This window comes from Diadema setosum, chromosome 7, assembly GCF_964275005.1.
Source record: "Diadema setosum chromosome 7, eeDiaSeto1, whole genome shotgun sequence".
NCBI lineage: Eukaryota > Metazoa > Echinodermata > Echinoidea > Diadematoida > Diadematidae > Diadema > Diadema setosum.
In genome coordinates this window covers 32,324,457-32,337,892 of record NC_092691.1, presented here as the reverse complement: position 1 = coordinate 32,337,892, position 13,436 = coordinate 32,324,457, and the positions used below count along the sequence as shown (strand labels likewise).

At 37.8% G+C, this 13,436-nt stretch overlaps 1 protein-coding gene across 1 annotated transcript in view; it reads right to left on the bottom strand.

Moving 5' to 3' along the window:
- The window catches only part of LOC140230668 (integrator complex subunit 3-like), a 43,158-nt gene that overhangs the window by 21,896 nt on the left and 7,826 nt on the right, over window positions 1–13,436 (bottom strand). Inside the window, exons 5-15 of the mRNA XM_072310808.1 lie at window positions 12,454–12,538; window positions 9,955–10,021; window positions 8,633–8,774; window positions 7,450–7,579; window positions 6,472–6,569; window positions 5,905–5,952; window positions 5,250–5,393; window positions 3,946–4,033; window positions 3,232–3,311; window positions 1,144–1,235; window positions 450–541 (exon numbers count right to left, since the gene is read on the bottom strand). Coding sequence (XP_072166909.1) covers window positions 450–541; window positions 1,144–1,235; window positions 3,232–3,311; window positions 3,946–4,033; window positions 5,250–5,393; window positions 5,905–5,952; window positions 6,472–6,569; window positions 7,450–7,579; window positions 8,633–8,774; window positions 9,955–10,021; window positions 12,454–12,538 — 1,066 coding nt within the window. The remainder of the gene's footprint in view (window positions 1–449; window positions 542–1,143; window positions 1,236–3,231; window positions 3,312–3,945; window positions 4,034–5,249; window positions 5,394–5,904; window positions 5,953–6,471; window positions 6,570–7,449; window positions 7,580–8,632; window positions 8,775–9,954; window positions 10,022–12,453; window positions 12,539–13,436) is intronic.

The window sequence follows — 13,436 nt, the reverse complement described above, 5'->3', positions numbered from 1 at the left end:
ATTGAGGACGAGTCCCAAGTATACTCGGGCAGGTGTCTATGAGAAATTCGTGCTGTAGCAAAAATCAGTCCGTCCTCAAAGGGTTAAAGCAGCAGAACTTTGAGAAGATAACTCTTTATAGACATTGCACGGCCATCAGACATGACAAGATCATTTTAAGCATTCACCTTTACTGTAAAGCTTTAAAAGCCTAACTCTCTACAGAAGTTGCACTACTTTCAATCTGCCTTTTGCCTCACAAGCAGGCACAATCATAGCTACTACAAAGTCTGCTACACATTTTAGTGACAATGAATTATTACAGAATCCCTTTCAATATTTCTGCTACTAATTTCACTAGCAAATTAGGCAAGGTGAGCAAATCGCAACACATACACAAAGAAAATTGGCATGTGTATCACATGATTTTAAGCATTCTCAGCAAGGTGACTGGCGGAGGCTTCACTCACCTTCTGCCGTGCAAAATTCTGAAAATGTCTCCCTGATCATCGCTCGAAGCTCCTTGTCCATTTTGGTGTTGTCGAACAAAGGCGAGAGGGATCTGGAAATAAAAATATATGAATGTTTTGAAAGACAATGGAATAAACTGTTCAAATTCATTATAAATGGTATAGCAGATTAGACTGACTGTGTGACTGTGAATATAATTGCTTACTACCATTTTGTGTAGCAACATTTCCAGACACAGTGTGGAATATGTCAAGTGTTGAATACCACAATGACAAATATGACGACAATGCAATTGTCAATCATCTCCTTTGATGCTCTTTTGTTCCACGAAAAGTGACTGAGAGTTTACAAGTGACAGTGGAAATTTACATTATCAAATGTGCATGTATCAAAATAAACTCTATGAAACTACAGTTACATAATTTTATCAGTTCTTACTCATACCAAGGCTTTATTTTTTTTTTCAGTTGATATGAAGAATGTTGAAAACAAGAATATTTTTCAACTTCTGATGACTTTTTAACGGTTGTTGTCTTTGCTTAATTGTTTATTTCTCAGACAACAAAAATCATCATTGCACACATATATACAAGTTAACTGTGAAAAGGGTAATGGCAGAGTGATCTCAGAGAGAGTGTGGAAAGTGCTCATCATTCAGCTTCTTAAAGGAACAAGAATTCTGAGGGAACTCACGGCAGCACTCTTTTCTCCAGGATGAACTTCAGGGAACCTATGACCCCCTGCTTCACCTGAGGCTCAAAGGATGGGAAGAAGTTGTAGATGATCTGTGGCAAAGAGACACAAATGATCCAGGTGAATCAGAATACCACCACAGCTAAAAATACAGTTAGATTCACAAATTGCACCAGTTAGCTCACTCTAAGCTCTGGAATTCATACTCTGACCAACATACCAAAATCAACTAGAAATGTCGCTATGGCGACTGATGCCTCCGCCATAATGCATGATTCTCCCAATAGGTGTATAGTACAATGTCTTCACAATGTGCGATGACAGTTTCACATAACTGGCAAAATATTGAAATGACAGGTTTGTCAGAGATATCTTGAATGTTCACTTTCCTTGAACTAGGTTTGCTATAATCAGGGAGGTGGAAAGAGACCTCCCTGCTATAATTGTCTAAGAGTGCAGGTACACGTATGTGGGTAATTGAGGATTTTTACTTGACTTCTGACTGACCCTTTTATAAGTTTATGCATTGAGTAATTTTCAAGGTATGAAGAAAGAGTGTAATTACAGTACAAAATAGACTTTTTTGCATTTAAACCTGGCCTTTGACCCTTAACCTTTGACCTTTGACCTTCTGGCTGGAAATTTCCCAGAGAATATCCAATAGGTAATACATGTATATATTAAGTTTTAAAACTAATAATGCAAGCATTGCATATACTAGTATATGAGGGAAATAGTAAAATTTCGAGGAGTCGACCTTGACCTTTGACCCCTGACTATTCACCCATGACCCCTAAATTCCCATGATAATCCCTGTCAGTCAGTACATGCATATGTACCAAGTTCCATGAAGATACATTGAACCATTTGCGAGAAAAGTGAAATTGTAACATTTTCTCCTAACCTTTGACCTTTTGACCTTTGACCTTATGACATGAGACTCTCTCTGGAGAATCTTTATGCAGTAGTGTATGTCTACACTATGTTTCAAGAAAATACCTTCGGGCATGGCATGGATATGGGGGAAATAGTAAAATTTTTAGCATTTGACCTTGACCTTTTGACCTTTGACCTCTTGCCAATGTCACTAAAATCTACTCAACTAATTGCCCCATCATACATCATCCTTGGACCAAGTTTGGTGAAAGCTGCTTCATCCAATTTTGAGTTATCACGTAAACAGATAAATTTTAGGATTTGGCCTTGACCTTGACCTTTGACCTCGGTCTGATTTCACTGAAAAACTAATCAAGTAATTGTCTCATCATACATCATCCTCGCACAAAGTTTGGAGAAATTTGCCTGATCCAGTCTGGAGTTATCGCGTAAACGGATACAATTTCATGATTTGACCTTGACCTTTGACCTTTGACCTTAGGCCGATTTCACCCAAAATCTAATCAAGTAATTGCCCCATCATACTTTACACTTGGACCAAGTTTGGTAAAATTCCAGCCTATATTACTTAAGTTATCGCGTAAACGAATGCGGACGGACGGACGTACGTACAGACGTACGGACGTACGGACGGACGGACATCCCGAAAACATAATGCCTCCGGCACCACTTCGTGGCGGAGGCATAACAATACAGATTTTTTCAGTTCCTGTGTGAGAGAAGAATTAATTGATGATAGATTACATACTTAAAAAGTTGACCCTTTAAAAGAAATAATTTTAGCTACAAGAAAATCATTCCATGCAGCTCTGAAAGAACCAGAAATCTACTCATATTGTAACATAAATATTCCTGTGGAGCAAAGATTTGATGCAAGGACATCAAATGAAATTAGCTGGATGACTACAACATTTAATGTTATGGGAAAAGGAATGATAGAGCGTAGCAATAAGAACATTTAATTTTCAATACTTTGACCTCTAACATGCGGAACAATGAGCAAAAATTTCACCAACTTACTTCATATCAAGTATCCTTTACACATAGATGTAGAGTGTTGTCGCTATTGTTTGTGTCATTATCATTCGATATTACACCCATCGTCTTCAGTCATCATCATCATCATCACCACTATTACTGGTATGGTACCTACTTATCACATAAATGTAGAAAAACTTTGTTCCATCTTACCCTACACAGAAAGTCGAGAAGCGTGACAGTGATGGCCGGGTGGGTTCGTAACGAGTGATGCATGACGAGGATGGCAGGCTCTGCTCAGGAAGCAGACAATGTGCATAAAGAAAGACATACTGATTGGCAAAGCAACTATGCATAATGTATGATGTTTATTTAATGAACCAGATCTACATGTGAATAATTCTGGTATACGTAGGAGTGCTCTTTTAGAACTGTTGTAGAACTGTTGACACTTTATGTCTGTAGGATATCAGGTACCTTTTAGAGCTAGACATAACCCTTTGACTTAATATGTGGTTTTGAAAGCAAAACCTTCCCAATCACCCAGTTCTCCTATTCATACTAGTTTTGAGGAAGGCATAAGTAAAGGCATGCTTCACATTTAAGGTGTGTAACACGATTGCTGAAAGATCAACGTTTAGGTTTCTCAAAGATATGAAACAAAGAGTAATCTAACTGATAAAGCATTGTCCCACACACTCAAATCTGTGTCAGCATTTCTTGGACAGCATGGTCTCTGACACGTTTCATTCCTATCAAAGTAATACATCTTATCCAATACCATGAAAAGATTGATGTTTACTGTATACTGGTAATCATTCACTCAGATCAAAATTTAGACGCATTTCGTTTCATCTATTTGTTGTTTTTTGGTAAGCTATGTCAAATCACAGAGAGTAATACATAATAAATCTGAGACTTTGTTACCTATATCCATGATATTTCCCCTCACTGGGTTGAAGAACAGCCAGTCATAGAACAAGGCTAACTTGGCACAGGATGCAGCCACGTTGGACTAATGGAAAGGAAAAAGAAAAGGAAATATTACATCACATGCACACAATTAAAGGGCCACAGAAAGTGAGATTGACACAGATTCATGTGTAGAAGCAAAGTACAGAGGTACAGACATCCATTTGCAAAGTAATCACGTGAAGTCATCATTGACTTTCTTCTGATCATCACTGCTTTCTTTTTTTTTTAATCTAGTTTCAGTGCTAAAGGTTTCTTTATCTGACTTTATGATAGTGGAATTCTATTTATGAGGAAGATGTTTTGAGTGCGACCATGAATTGAGTACTATCACATTTACCTCATGAGTAGCCACTTCTTGCGGTAATGATCCCGATTCTGCTCAGGATTCTAAAATATCATATGTTAGGTAAGTAAATGCAATTACCACAAGTACATTTCAAGTTTCTGCGGTGGCAGGAATCAAATTGCAACGAGCATGCCACAGTTGATGTCAAACATACACTCAGCACCATAGTGTAGTGCATAGTGTTAAGACCATTACAGAAGAAATTACCAAAGATAGAGAATTCACACCCTTGCACACCGAGTGTCACAATCTACACTTGCACAAAGTGTTCATACAGGGTACTTGAAAATTTTCAACCACAATGTGGGGAATTTGCAGTGTGGAAATTTTTGTGCATTTCACACATGAAACTTGCATAAAAACAAAAGCATGCAAATGTTTTGCTTGTTATACATGTAATATCGGGGGGGGGGGGGGGGGGAGCCAAAATTAGCCCAGACTACTGTATACACCATATATTTTGCAGGGTTTTAATTTTCGCGAATGCAGTAAACGTCACACAAATATAAACTACAGTTCGACCTCGATTATCTGGCCATGTCGGAAACGGCGCTCAGCCGGATAAGCGAATTGGCCGGATATGGGAGACACAATGTTAATGTATATAGCTGCCGTCCAAGTGCACTGGCAGCTAGGCAGGTAGCGTACCCCGCATCAGTGGTGTAATCTATGCTAGCCTGCGCAAAATTGTAGTCCCTTCTTCACAAAAATAAAGTATATCTTTATGTGAAAATCATACATGTTTTACCTCATTAGATATTGAGAAACCTATCATGCACATCTTATGAAATTAGTGAAATAGATCCATGAAAGTCACTGTTTTTTCTCAATTTTTTGGACACACAAAAAATTAGAGTGACTGAATATATGGCATACACAGTATGTAGGGCTACGGGGGAAATGAACTCACAGTGCAGGTGGTGAGCAGCCAGCCAATGACGGCCCATCGCTGAATGACATCTGAGCACAGCACCTCATTGGACGGATGAATACAGCAGCAGATGTAGCGAATCAGGTCACAGCGTAGTGACTGGCTCTCCGGCGTTGCCAGGTACTACATTGAAAGCGGCGGAGCAAAGGTAGGTCGGAAGAGCCAATTTGTTACTTATTCAATTGCACTTCAGTCATCTTAAGAAGACATGTAATGTGTTGAAAATTTGGTGCAACCATGAAGAGTTATTGGACACTAATACTGCATTAAAATTTCTTCCCCTCATCTTTATTGTAACATGTATATAAATATAAATATGAATATGTATATGCATATTCATCTATTCATTTATCTATTGATTTGTTTGCTTATTCATCTATTTATCTATTCATTCATTCATTTATCTATTTTTCTATCTATCGCCTATTCATCTGTTTAGTAACTTATTGATCTTTTCATTTCATTGAGAGGCATCTTATAGAAATATACTGGACATTTCAAACTGCCTAGTGTCTCAACAAAAAAAGTTGCTCAAGTAGTAACAATGTTAAAGAAACAGAGAATAAGGAGGATTGAGCAACTTTTGTAAACTTCATTTGCATTGTTATTTGTACGTCTTGTTAACATGACTTACCTGTTTTTGAAACCAGTCCTGGTACCTTTTTTGATTTCCAAATCGAACCTGAAGATACAAAGGGAGAGCAGTCATGACAAACAACTGAACACAATGCCATCTGAACACATAAAAATAATTCTTTATTCCAATAAACCTAGCAAATTACATTTGATTGTATCTGTGCATTCTGCAGAGCACAAAGCTATCCAAAAAATATATACACATGATTATTTCTTTATAGTAAAACGAAACAATCATGTGTGTACAGGTATGTGTGTGTGTGTGTGGGGGGGGGGGGGGGTGGGGGCTACAAACTTCCGAAAGTCTATGACCCGCTTATTGACCGTCATGTGATCAAGGCAAAGATGGGACATTCCGCTGATGAGGGCTGTAGCGTTGACAGCTAAAATTTTTCAGAGATAAATATTTCGTACCAACATCCAAAACTGAACACCAATCTCAAATAATTTGTCCTTACTACATTTTTAGTTCAGGACTGCGCCTAATCATTGCATCAGATATCATACACATGAAGTTGTCATTTACATACATGGATTGCGTACAAAATGATGACTTCACAATTACCTTTGAGGTCAGAAATATCATTTTCTTTTCCATGTCAGGGGTCAACCTGCAGGCAAGGAATTTGTGCGATGTCCGCTGATTCAAGAGCTGCATTATTCCTGATGGAATGAGCATACAATTACAAGTGGTCATACAGAGAAATACTTTGGTTAGTCAAAGAATACCATTTATACCACAGGAAACAATACAGGTTTACACATCATGCCAATCATGCTATAGAGACAACCTTCCTTTGCTCATGGTATTCTGTAGGCAAAGTCAAAGATTCTTTTTAGAGGAGTTGCAGGAAATGGTGAGTTGGATATCATACAATTCAGGTCATGAAACACTTGCCTCTCACTCTCTGAAAAAAAAAACTACAGGTTTACACATCATGCCAATCATGCTATAGAGACAACCTTCCTTTGCTCATGGTATTCTGTAGGCAAAGTCAAAGATTTTTTTTAGAGGAGTTGCAGGAAATGGTGAGTTGGATATCATACAATTCAGGTCATGAAACACTTGCCTCTCACTCTCTGAAAAAAAAACTACAGGTTTACACATCATGCCAATCATGCTATAGAGACAACCTTCCTTTGCTCATGGTATTCTGTAGGCAAAGTCAAAGATTTTTTTTAGAGGAGTTGCAGGAAATGGTGAGTTGGATATCATACAATTCAGGTCATGAAACACTTGCCTCTCACTCTCTGAAAAAAAAAATGTTATCACTGGAGCAATGTCTTGGTGACTGAAAAAATGATGCATGATGCTGGTTGTACACTTAGTCAAATAGAAATAAAAAATGGGAAGGTATTCCAAACATCAAGAAGGTACATCACCCACTTTCTACAGAGGAAACTAATAATTCAATTATCTTCATACACACAAAATAAAAGCTACGGTGTTTACAACAACAACATATCCACATAACAGCACAAGTTCCTTCCTACAGCAAGAGGTTCCTTCACTATAAACACAGATAAGTAAGTGTTAACTCACCTGTAAATTGCGGACTTAGGGTCTGCGGCCTGTACAGCATGTCTTTCCATAACTTCTCAAATTCTGGAATGCGCGCCACGCTCTGTAGAAGACGCACCAGATCCCTGCCTATTCTACAGCACTCGTTGAACTTAAAAACAAAGGCACAAAAGGGACAACCTTTTAAAAAACAACATCAATCAAGATTTTTCCTTGGCTGAACCTAAATGTAAATTATAGCGGCCTGTGAGGCGAAGTGACAGACACAACTTCTGATCACAAAGTAGAGTGTTAATATACGTATCACGCCACAAAGGATTCCACCTCACATATTCTTTAGCATGCCATGGAAAGCAAGAACAATGATGCATTGCATTTTTCCCTAAAATTTCTGGTAGTGATTATCTTAAAACTAATGCTTACTTAATATCAGTGGCATTCTGTCATATACATCGTTTTGCAAGAGCATTTTCTATAATAGCTCAGAAATCATAAAACTGAGAGTTGATTCCAGTACTCTTTTCTTCTTACTGTACAGGTCATCTAATTGATGTTTAGGACAACAAATGGTGCAGACTCTTAAGCAACCCATTTTCTCATGAGAGAGTCTGTCATCAACCAAAAATCTTTGGATCATATTGGAGAGAGATGTGCTATATTTCCTTGGTAACAAAAACATGTTTACAGAGCTGGAAAAGGGATGCTTTCGCTGAGATATTGCTCTCCAGGCACCAGCACAAAACCACACCTATATGGACATGGAACTTGTCACTGTAATTTATAGTACATGTTGAAGCTTTTGCGCATTAAGATTTAATCATTGGGCTATTTTCAGTGAGCTCTGCTGGTTTATATGTGTACAGTTCTTTGTTTGTTTGTTTGTTTTTTAATGTTGAGTCTCCAGAGATATTTGCACATCATCACTTTTGCAAGAGTTCTGTTGAGGATGAAATCTGTGACGATTTCCACACTGAAATATTCCACACTGACAGTGCATGAGAAGTAAGTCATACGTAAACAAATCCATTTGGTCTGCAATTTCAGAAAAAGCATAGGTTTGCCACCATTTGAGTAACAATATAGAGGTTGACATTGCGGTTGGAAACATGTAAATAAAAGACTTTTTTTTTGTTTTTGCTTCAGGGGGCGTTTCATTTCCTACATGATCTGAATGAAAGGGATGTGATGCTGCATCTTCCATTACCTTTGACCTCAGTAACTGGATGCAGAAATCCACTTCTCGCTCCCTGAGGTGGGTCCACATCTTGCTGCTGTGGTCTTCAATTATTCTGAGATACGTGTAGAGCACCATTGCAAGGAGGGTAGGGTGCTTGTCTAACCACGTCCTGAGGAAACAAAATATTCATATCTCACTTTGGGAGAACACATTACAATTTTACTGTCACTTTGTTTTTGTTTTGTTTTTCCAGAAGCATGCCTTGCTGAACCCATAATGAATGATTAAACACACTTCGGCAGAAGCAGAATTCACTGCAATCCCCTGTCAGTGAATAGCTGTTGGAATTGTACTACTTATTGATTCAAAAGAAGTGAATGTGTTTCGTCAAGTTTACTTTCAATTATGGGAGGGGTTGTATCTTTTGTTTTTCAAGCTTGCTTATACACTTTAAAGGAAGGATAACTTGGGAAGCATTCAAACACAGAGGCTGGTAATACAGATATTACAGTCTACTGCATTGTAAAACTGCCGCAGTATTTTTTGTTTGTTTTACTTTACTTAATTACTTTTATTTGGAGGGGAACAGGGATCAATCATGAGGAGTTGTATGCTTAATGACAATTTACAGTAAATTCTATTCAAGTACAATTCCAGTATGACTACCTATTGTGAAGAGTGGACGGTATTTGCTGGTACTGCAAAATTGTATGATGAGAAACATGTCATCTTTCACTTTCATCAAATCACAAAATTGATATAAAGTTTCTATAGCTCCAGGCTAATACAAAAACGGAAACATGTTAACAATGTGAAACAACTACAGTAATTGCAGTCACTTAATAAATAAATGCTTGCACTGAAAACTGAGAGGAATATTACACTGCACTTCAACTGAATCATATACACTGCAGTGGAGCAACATGGCTCAAACACAAATCATGCTTTCGATAAGACATGGGATTGAACTGATCCTCTACTACAGATAAAATTTATCAAAATCCAGTCTCACTCAAATAGAGCTGCTCGTAAAAACATGTTGCATCACACGTTGTCAGGACAAATCTGCTTGTCACCCACTTTCGCATTCATGACTAATAATTGCACTGTTACATGCTCAACCAGTACTCGTGACATCCTAAAACTGCCTTTTTATCAATTGCTCTCTGTGATGCCTGATGCTTTCCTGTTAATGACCGCAATTAAAACACCATCTAAAATCTATCCCCAAGTCAGCTCGGCCAATTTGGTGCCTTTTTCTGGGAGGACAGTTTTACAGAAAAGATACATCAACTCAAAACATTAGCACAGAAACTAGCTTATTGGTGTAAACTCATGCAGCACTGTACCTGTTTTCCGTGAAGAGGTCAAGCATTGATTCTGCAAGCCAGACATTCTTTGGTGAGATATCACCACCTGGTTGGAAGAAAACATATGCACAAGGGCATCAATGCTGGAATCAGATAATCAATGGAGTTGTGATTAAATTTGATCACAGGTGTGCAGTTGAGAATGTAAATAAAATGGGACACTAGAAATCACACACACAAACCTTAGAAGTCATTTTCCATGTACAAGTTGCACTTACATGTGCCCTGAACTTTTGGGAACTTTCTCACAAACTATGCCAAAATGCACAAAACAATATCATCATTCAAAAAAAAAAAAATATTCCTTGAATCCAGCAGCAAAATAGATAAGTTCTCATTTGGACTTGGATTCTTACATAATCTATTTAGATATCAATAATTTTTAAAGATTACAGAAATAGAAACAACGAGAAATGTCACTACAGCGACTGGTTATACCCCCGCCAAACAACATTTCATAAGCTTTGGTCAAAACAACATTTCATAAGCTTTGGTCAAAAAACTGAGGAAGTAGTTAAATCCGCAAGATCTTTCCTTGATCTTCTACCATTAATATGCCGCTACCATGGCAACGTACTTTCGGGTACTGTCGAAAAATGCGTCTGCACATCTACAACCAAAGGCACACATCTGTACCAAGTTTCATGGAAATTGGGCAAAAACTGAGGAAGTAGTTTGCAACACAAAATTTTCCATCATTTTGGCTCATAATATGTGAGCTGTTACCATGGCAACATACTTTTTGTCACTGTCAAGAAATGTGTCATGCTGACCTATATCCTAAGACAAACATTCAATATGAATTCCATGAGAATTGGAAGAACACCGATGAAGCAGTTTTGCCATGAAGCATTTTGCCCTATATTTTACCAATAACATGCCGTTACCATGGCAACGCACTATTTGCCACTGCGGAAATATGTGTCTTGCACATTAACATATTCAGATGAACATCTGTACCTAATTTCATAAAAATTGATCAAAAACTGTGGGAGGAGTTCGCGACGCAAGATTTGTACCCATTTTTGCCCATAATATGCCGTTACCATGGCAACATACTTTTGGGTACTGTCAAAAAATACGTCTTGCACATCTACAACCCAAGGCACACATCTGTGCCAAGTTTTATGGGAATCGGTTGAAAACTGAGGAAGTAGTTTGCGACGCAAGATTTGCAACGGACCGACCGCCCGACCGACCGCCCGCCCGACCGACCGTCCGCTGATTCCTATATACCCCCTTCAAACTTCGTTTGACGGGGGTATAAAGATATGAATAACAATATTATGACTGATGAAGCAATTTATTATTTCAATCCATTTCCATTCAACCTATCAAAATTTGCAAACACAAAGAACCACTTGCCAAGGTCTTATTCTGAAAATGCAGTTTAAAATAATTGTCATTTACACTGATCATAAAATGTTTAATAGTTGAAGAGGACAAACTGTAGTTATTTGGAAATGGGTGAAAAGTCTCTTGGATGTAGAAACAAATAAATTTTCAACATATTTTTTTATTCAACAATGTGCTTGATAGTGTTTAGCCTTCCCCTGATCCTAGCTCACCACTAGTCAATGTTTACATCTGCATGGAGGTAAGTATCAGCAAAGCTTACAGCACTAAAGTCTGTCTCTGGTGCATTTGCATTGAGCATTATGAGCCTTGCCATGTGCTCTCATGCAGTATGAACGCTTCATACACCCGACATGAATCAATGCCGGGACTGGGGCAAGTTCAGACTGGACACACCAAGGTGCATTTATAAAATGCTGCAGAAGAGCTTGTATGCACAATATATGTCTGGGTTGGTTTTCTTTTCAGTGTTTATAAAATGGTATATTCAATGCAATCTACCAGCTCGAACAGTATATAGGTGCAGTCTCCTTTTCTCCATATTCAGAGAGTTCTAAAGATAATTCTAGTATCTCTTTCATGTCGAAAATGGTTTGTAAGAAGACACTTGGGCAGTTTGCCGAGTACTTCTGAGATAATCTCCTCTGACAGGTAATTGGGAGCCTTGAGGTTCTGCAAATATAGCTCACATACTCTTTGAACATGGGATTGTTGGTTGCAATCCTGTCTAATTTGAATGTCTTACAGCAGAATCTTCTATCCACAACGTCGCTCTGAACCAAAATTTAACACTGGGTGCTTTGCAGTGGTAAAGTAAATATAATGACAGGATCTCTGGGTTAACGGAACCATAATCAATTCAATTCAATTCAAAAGATTTTATTTACACAATAAGTAATACAAAGCAATATACATAACGCAAAGCAATATACATAATGCTTAATCATGTGTCATGCTATTTTCATTTTTTTTTCTTTTCTGGGCCACATACAAACTACCACATAACTATGTGTCATATTACCAGTATTGTTACTTTTTCTGGGTACACACAGGTTTGGCTTGAGCAACTAATTCCTGTTCAATAATTTACACTATTACCACTAATGTATCAACGATAGTTACCTGCTATTTGCCGTATGAGAGACGAGATAACTTGATCTGCATTAACCACCGAGTTCTTGACTAGCTCCCGTGCAAACCACACAACCTACAGGACAAAATATATAAAATAGAGGTGGGCTATAGAGGGTCAATTTTAGGTCATATTTTCAGAACATGCTCATCACACCTTAGTTTGATGACTTTTTGCGTACTGACACCATATTTGAAAAAAAGAACAAAAAAAATGCAAAATCCGGGGTGCCCCGGCCGAAATCGTAAAAAATCCAAGATGGCCGCCGTTTTGGCTTTAAAAAGACATTTTTGGCCATAACTCGGCTATTTTTTGGTCTATTGTGATGGTTTGGTGTCTAACCCCATGTTTTAGGGGTCAAGGAAATGGATTATCATGATAATTTTAGTGGAAAACCTAAGCTTCTACATGAAACTAACCTTTTTCCCACATTTAGGGTTGAATTTCCTTCTCCTTTACCCCTACCCCAACCGCCATTTTTTTGCCTTTTTTTCCGCATTTTTTTCAAGTCATGTTAACTACCATACTTTTGATAACAAGTTCTAGCAATCTGTTTTTTTTGGTTTTTTTTACTACCGACAATACAGCAAGAAATATACAAATAACTTACGGTATACAATGTATGTGTCATGCTGATACTGGTATGTGGCTGGTGCATTCAGAATGCACGGGAACTGTGGAACCAGTATTAAATACTGTATCTGCTTTGTAGTGTCCATTAACATTTTGGTCATAAGACATTTAACAATATAAATAAATAAATATAAATAATAACAAATAACTTACATATATGGTTTACATATATGTGTCATGCACATATCGGTATAGTGTGGCTTGTGCATTCAGGATGTATGGTACATTGTAACAGAAGCCAGTGCTTATACTGTATCTGCTTTGCAGTGCTGATAAACATTTGGTATTCAGATCTGTAGTGCATGACACATATGTAAACCACGTATAATGTAAGCTATTT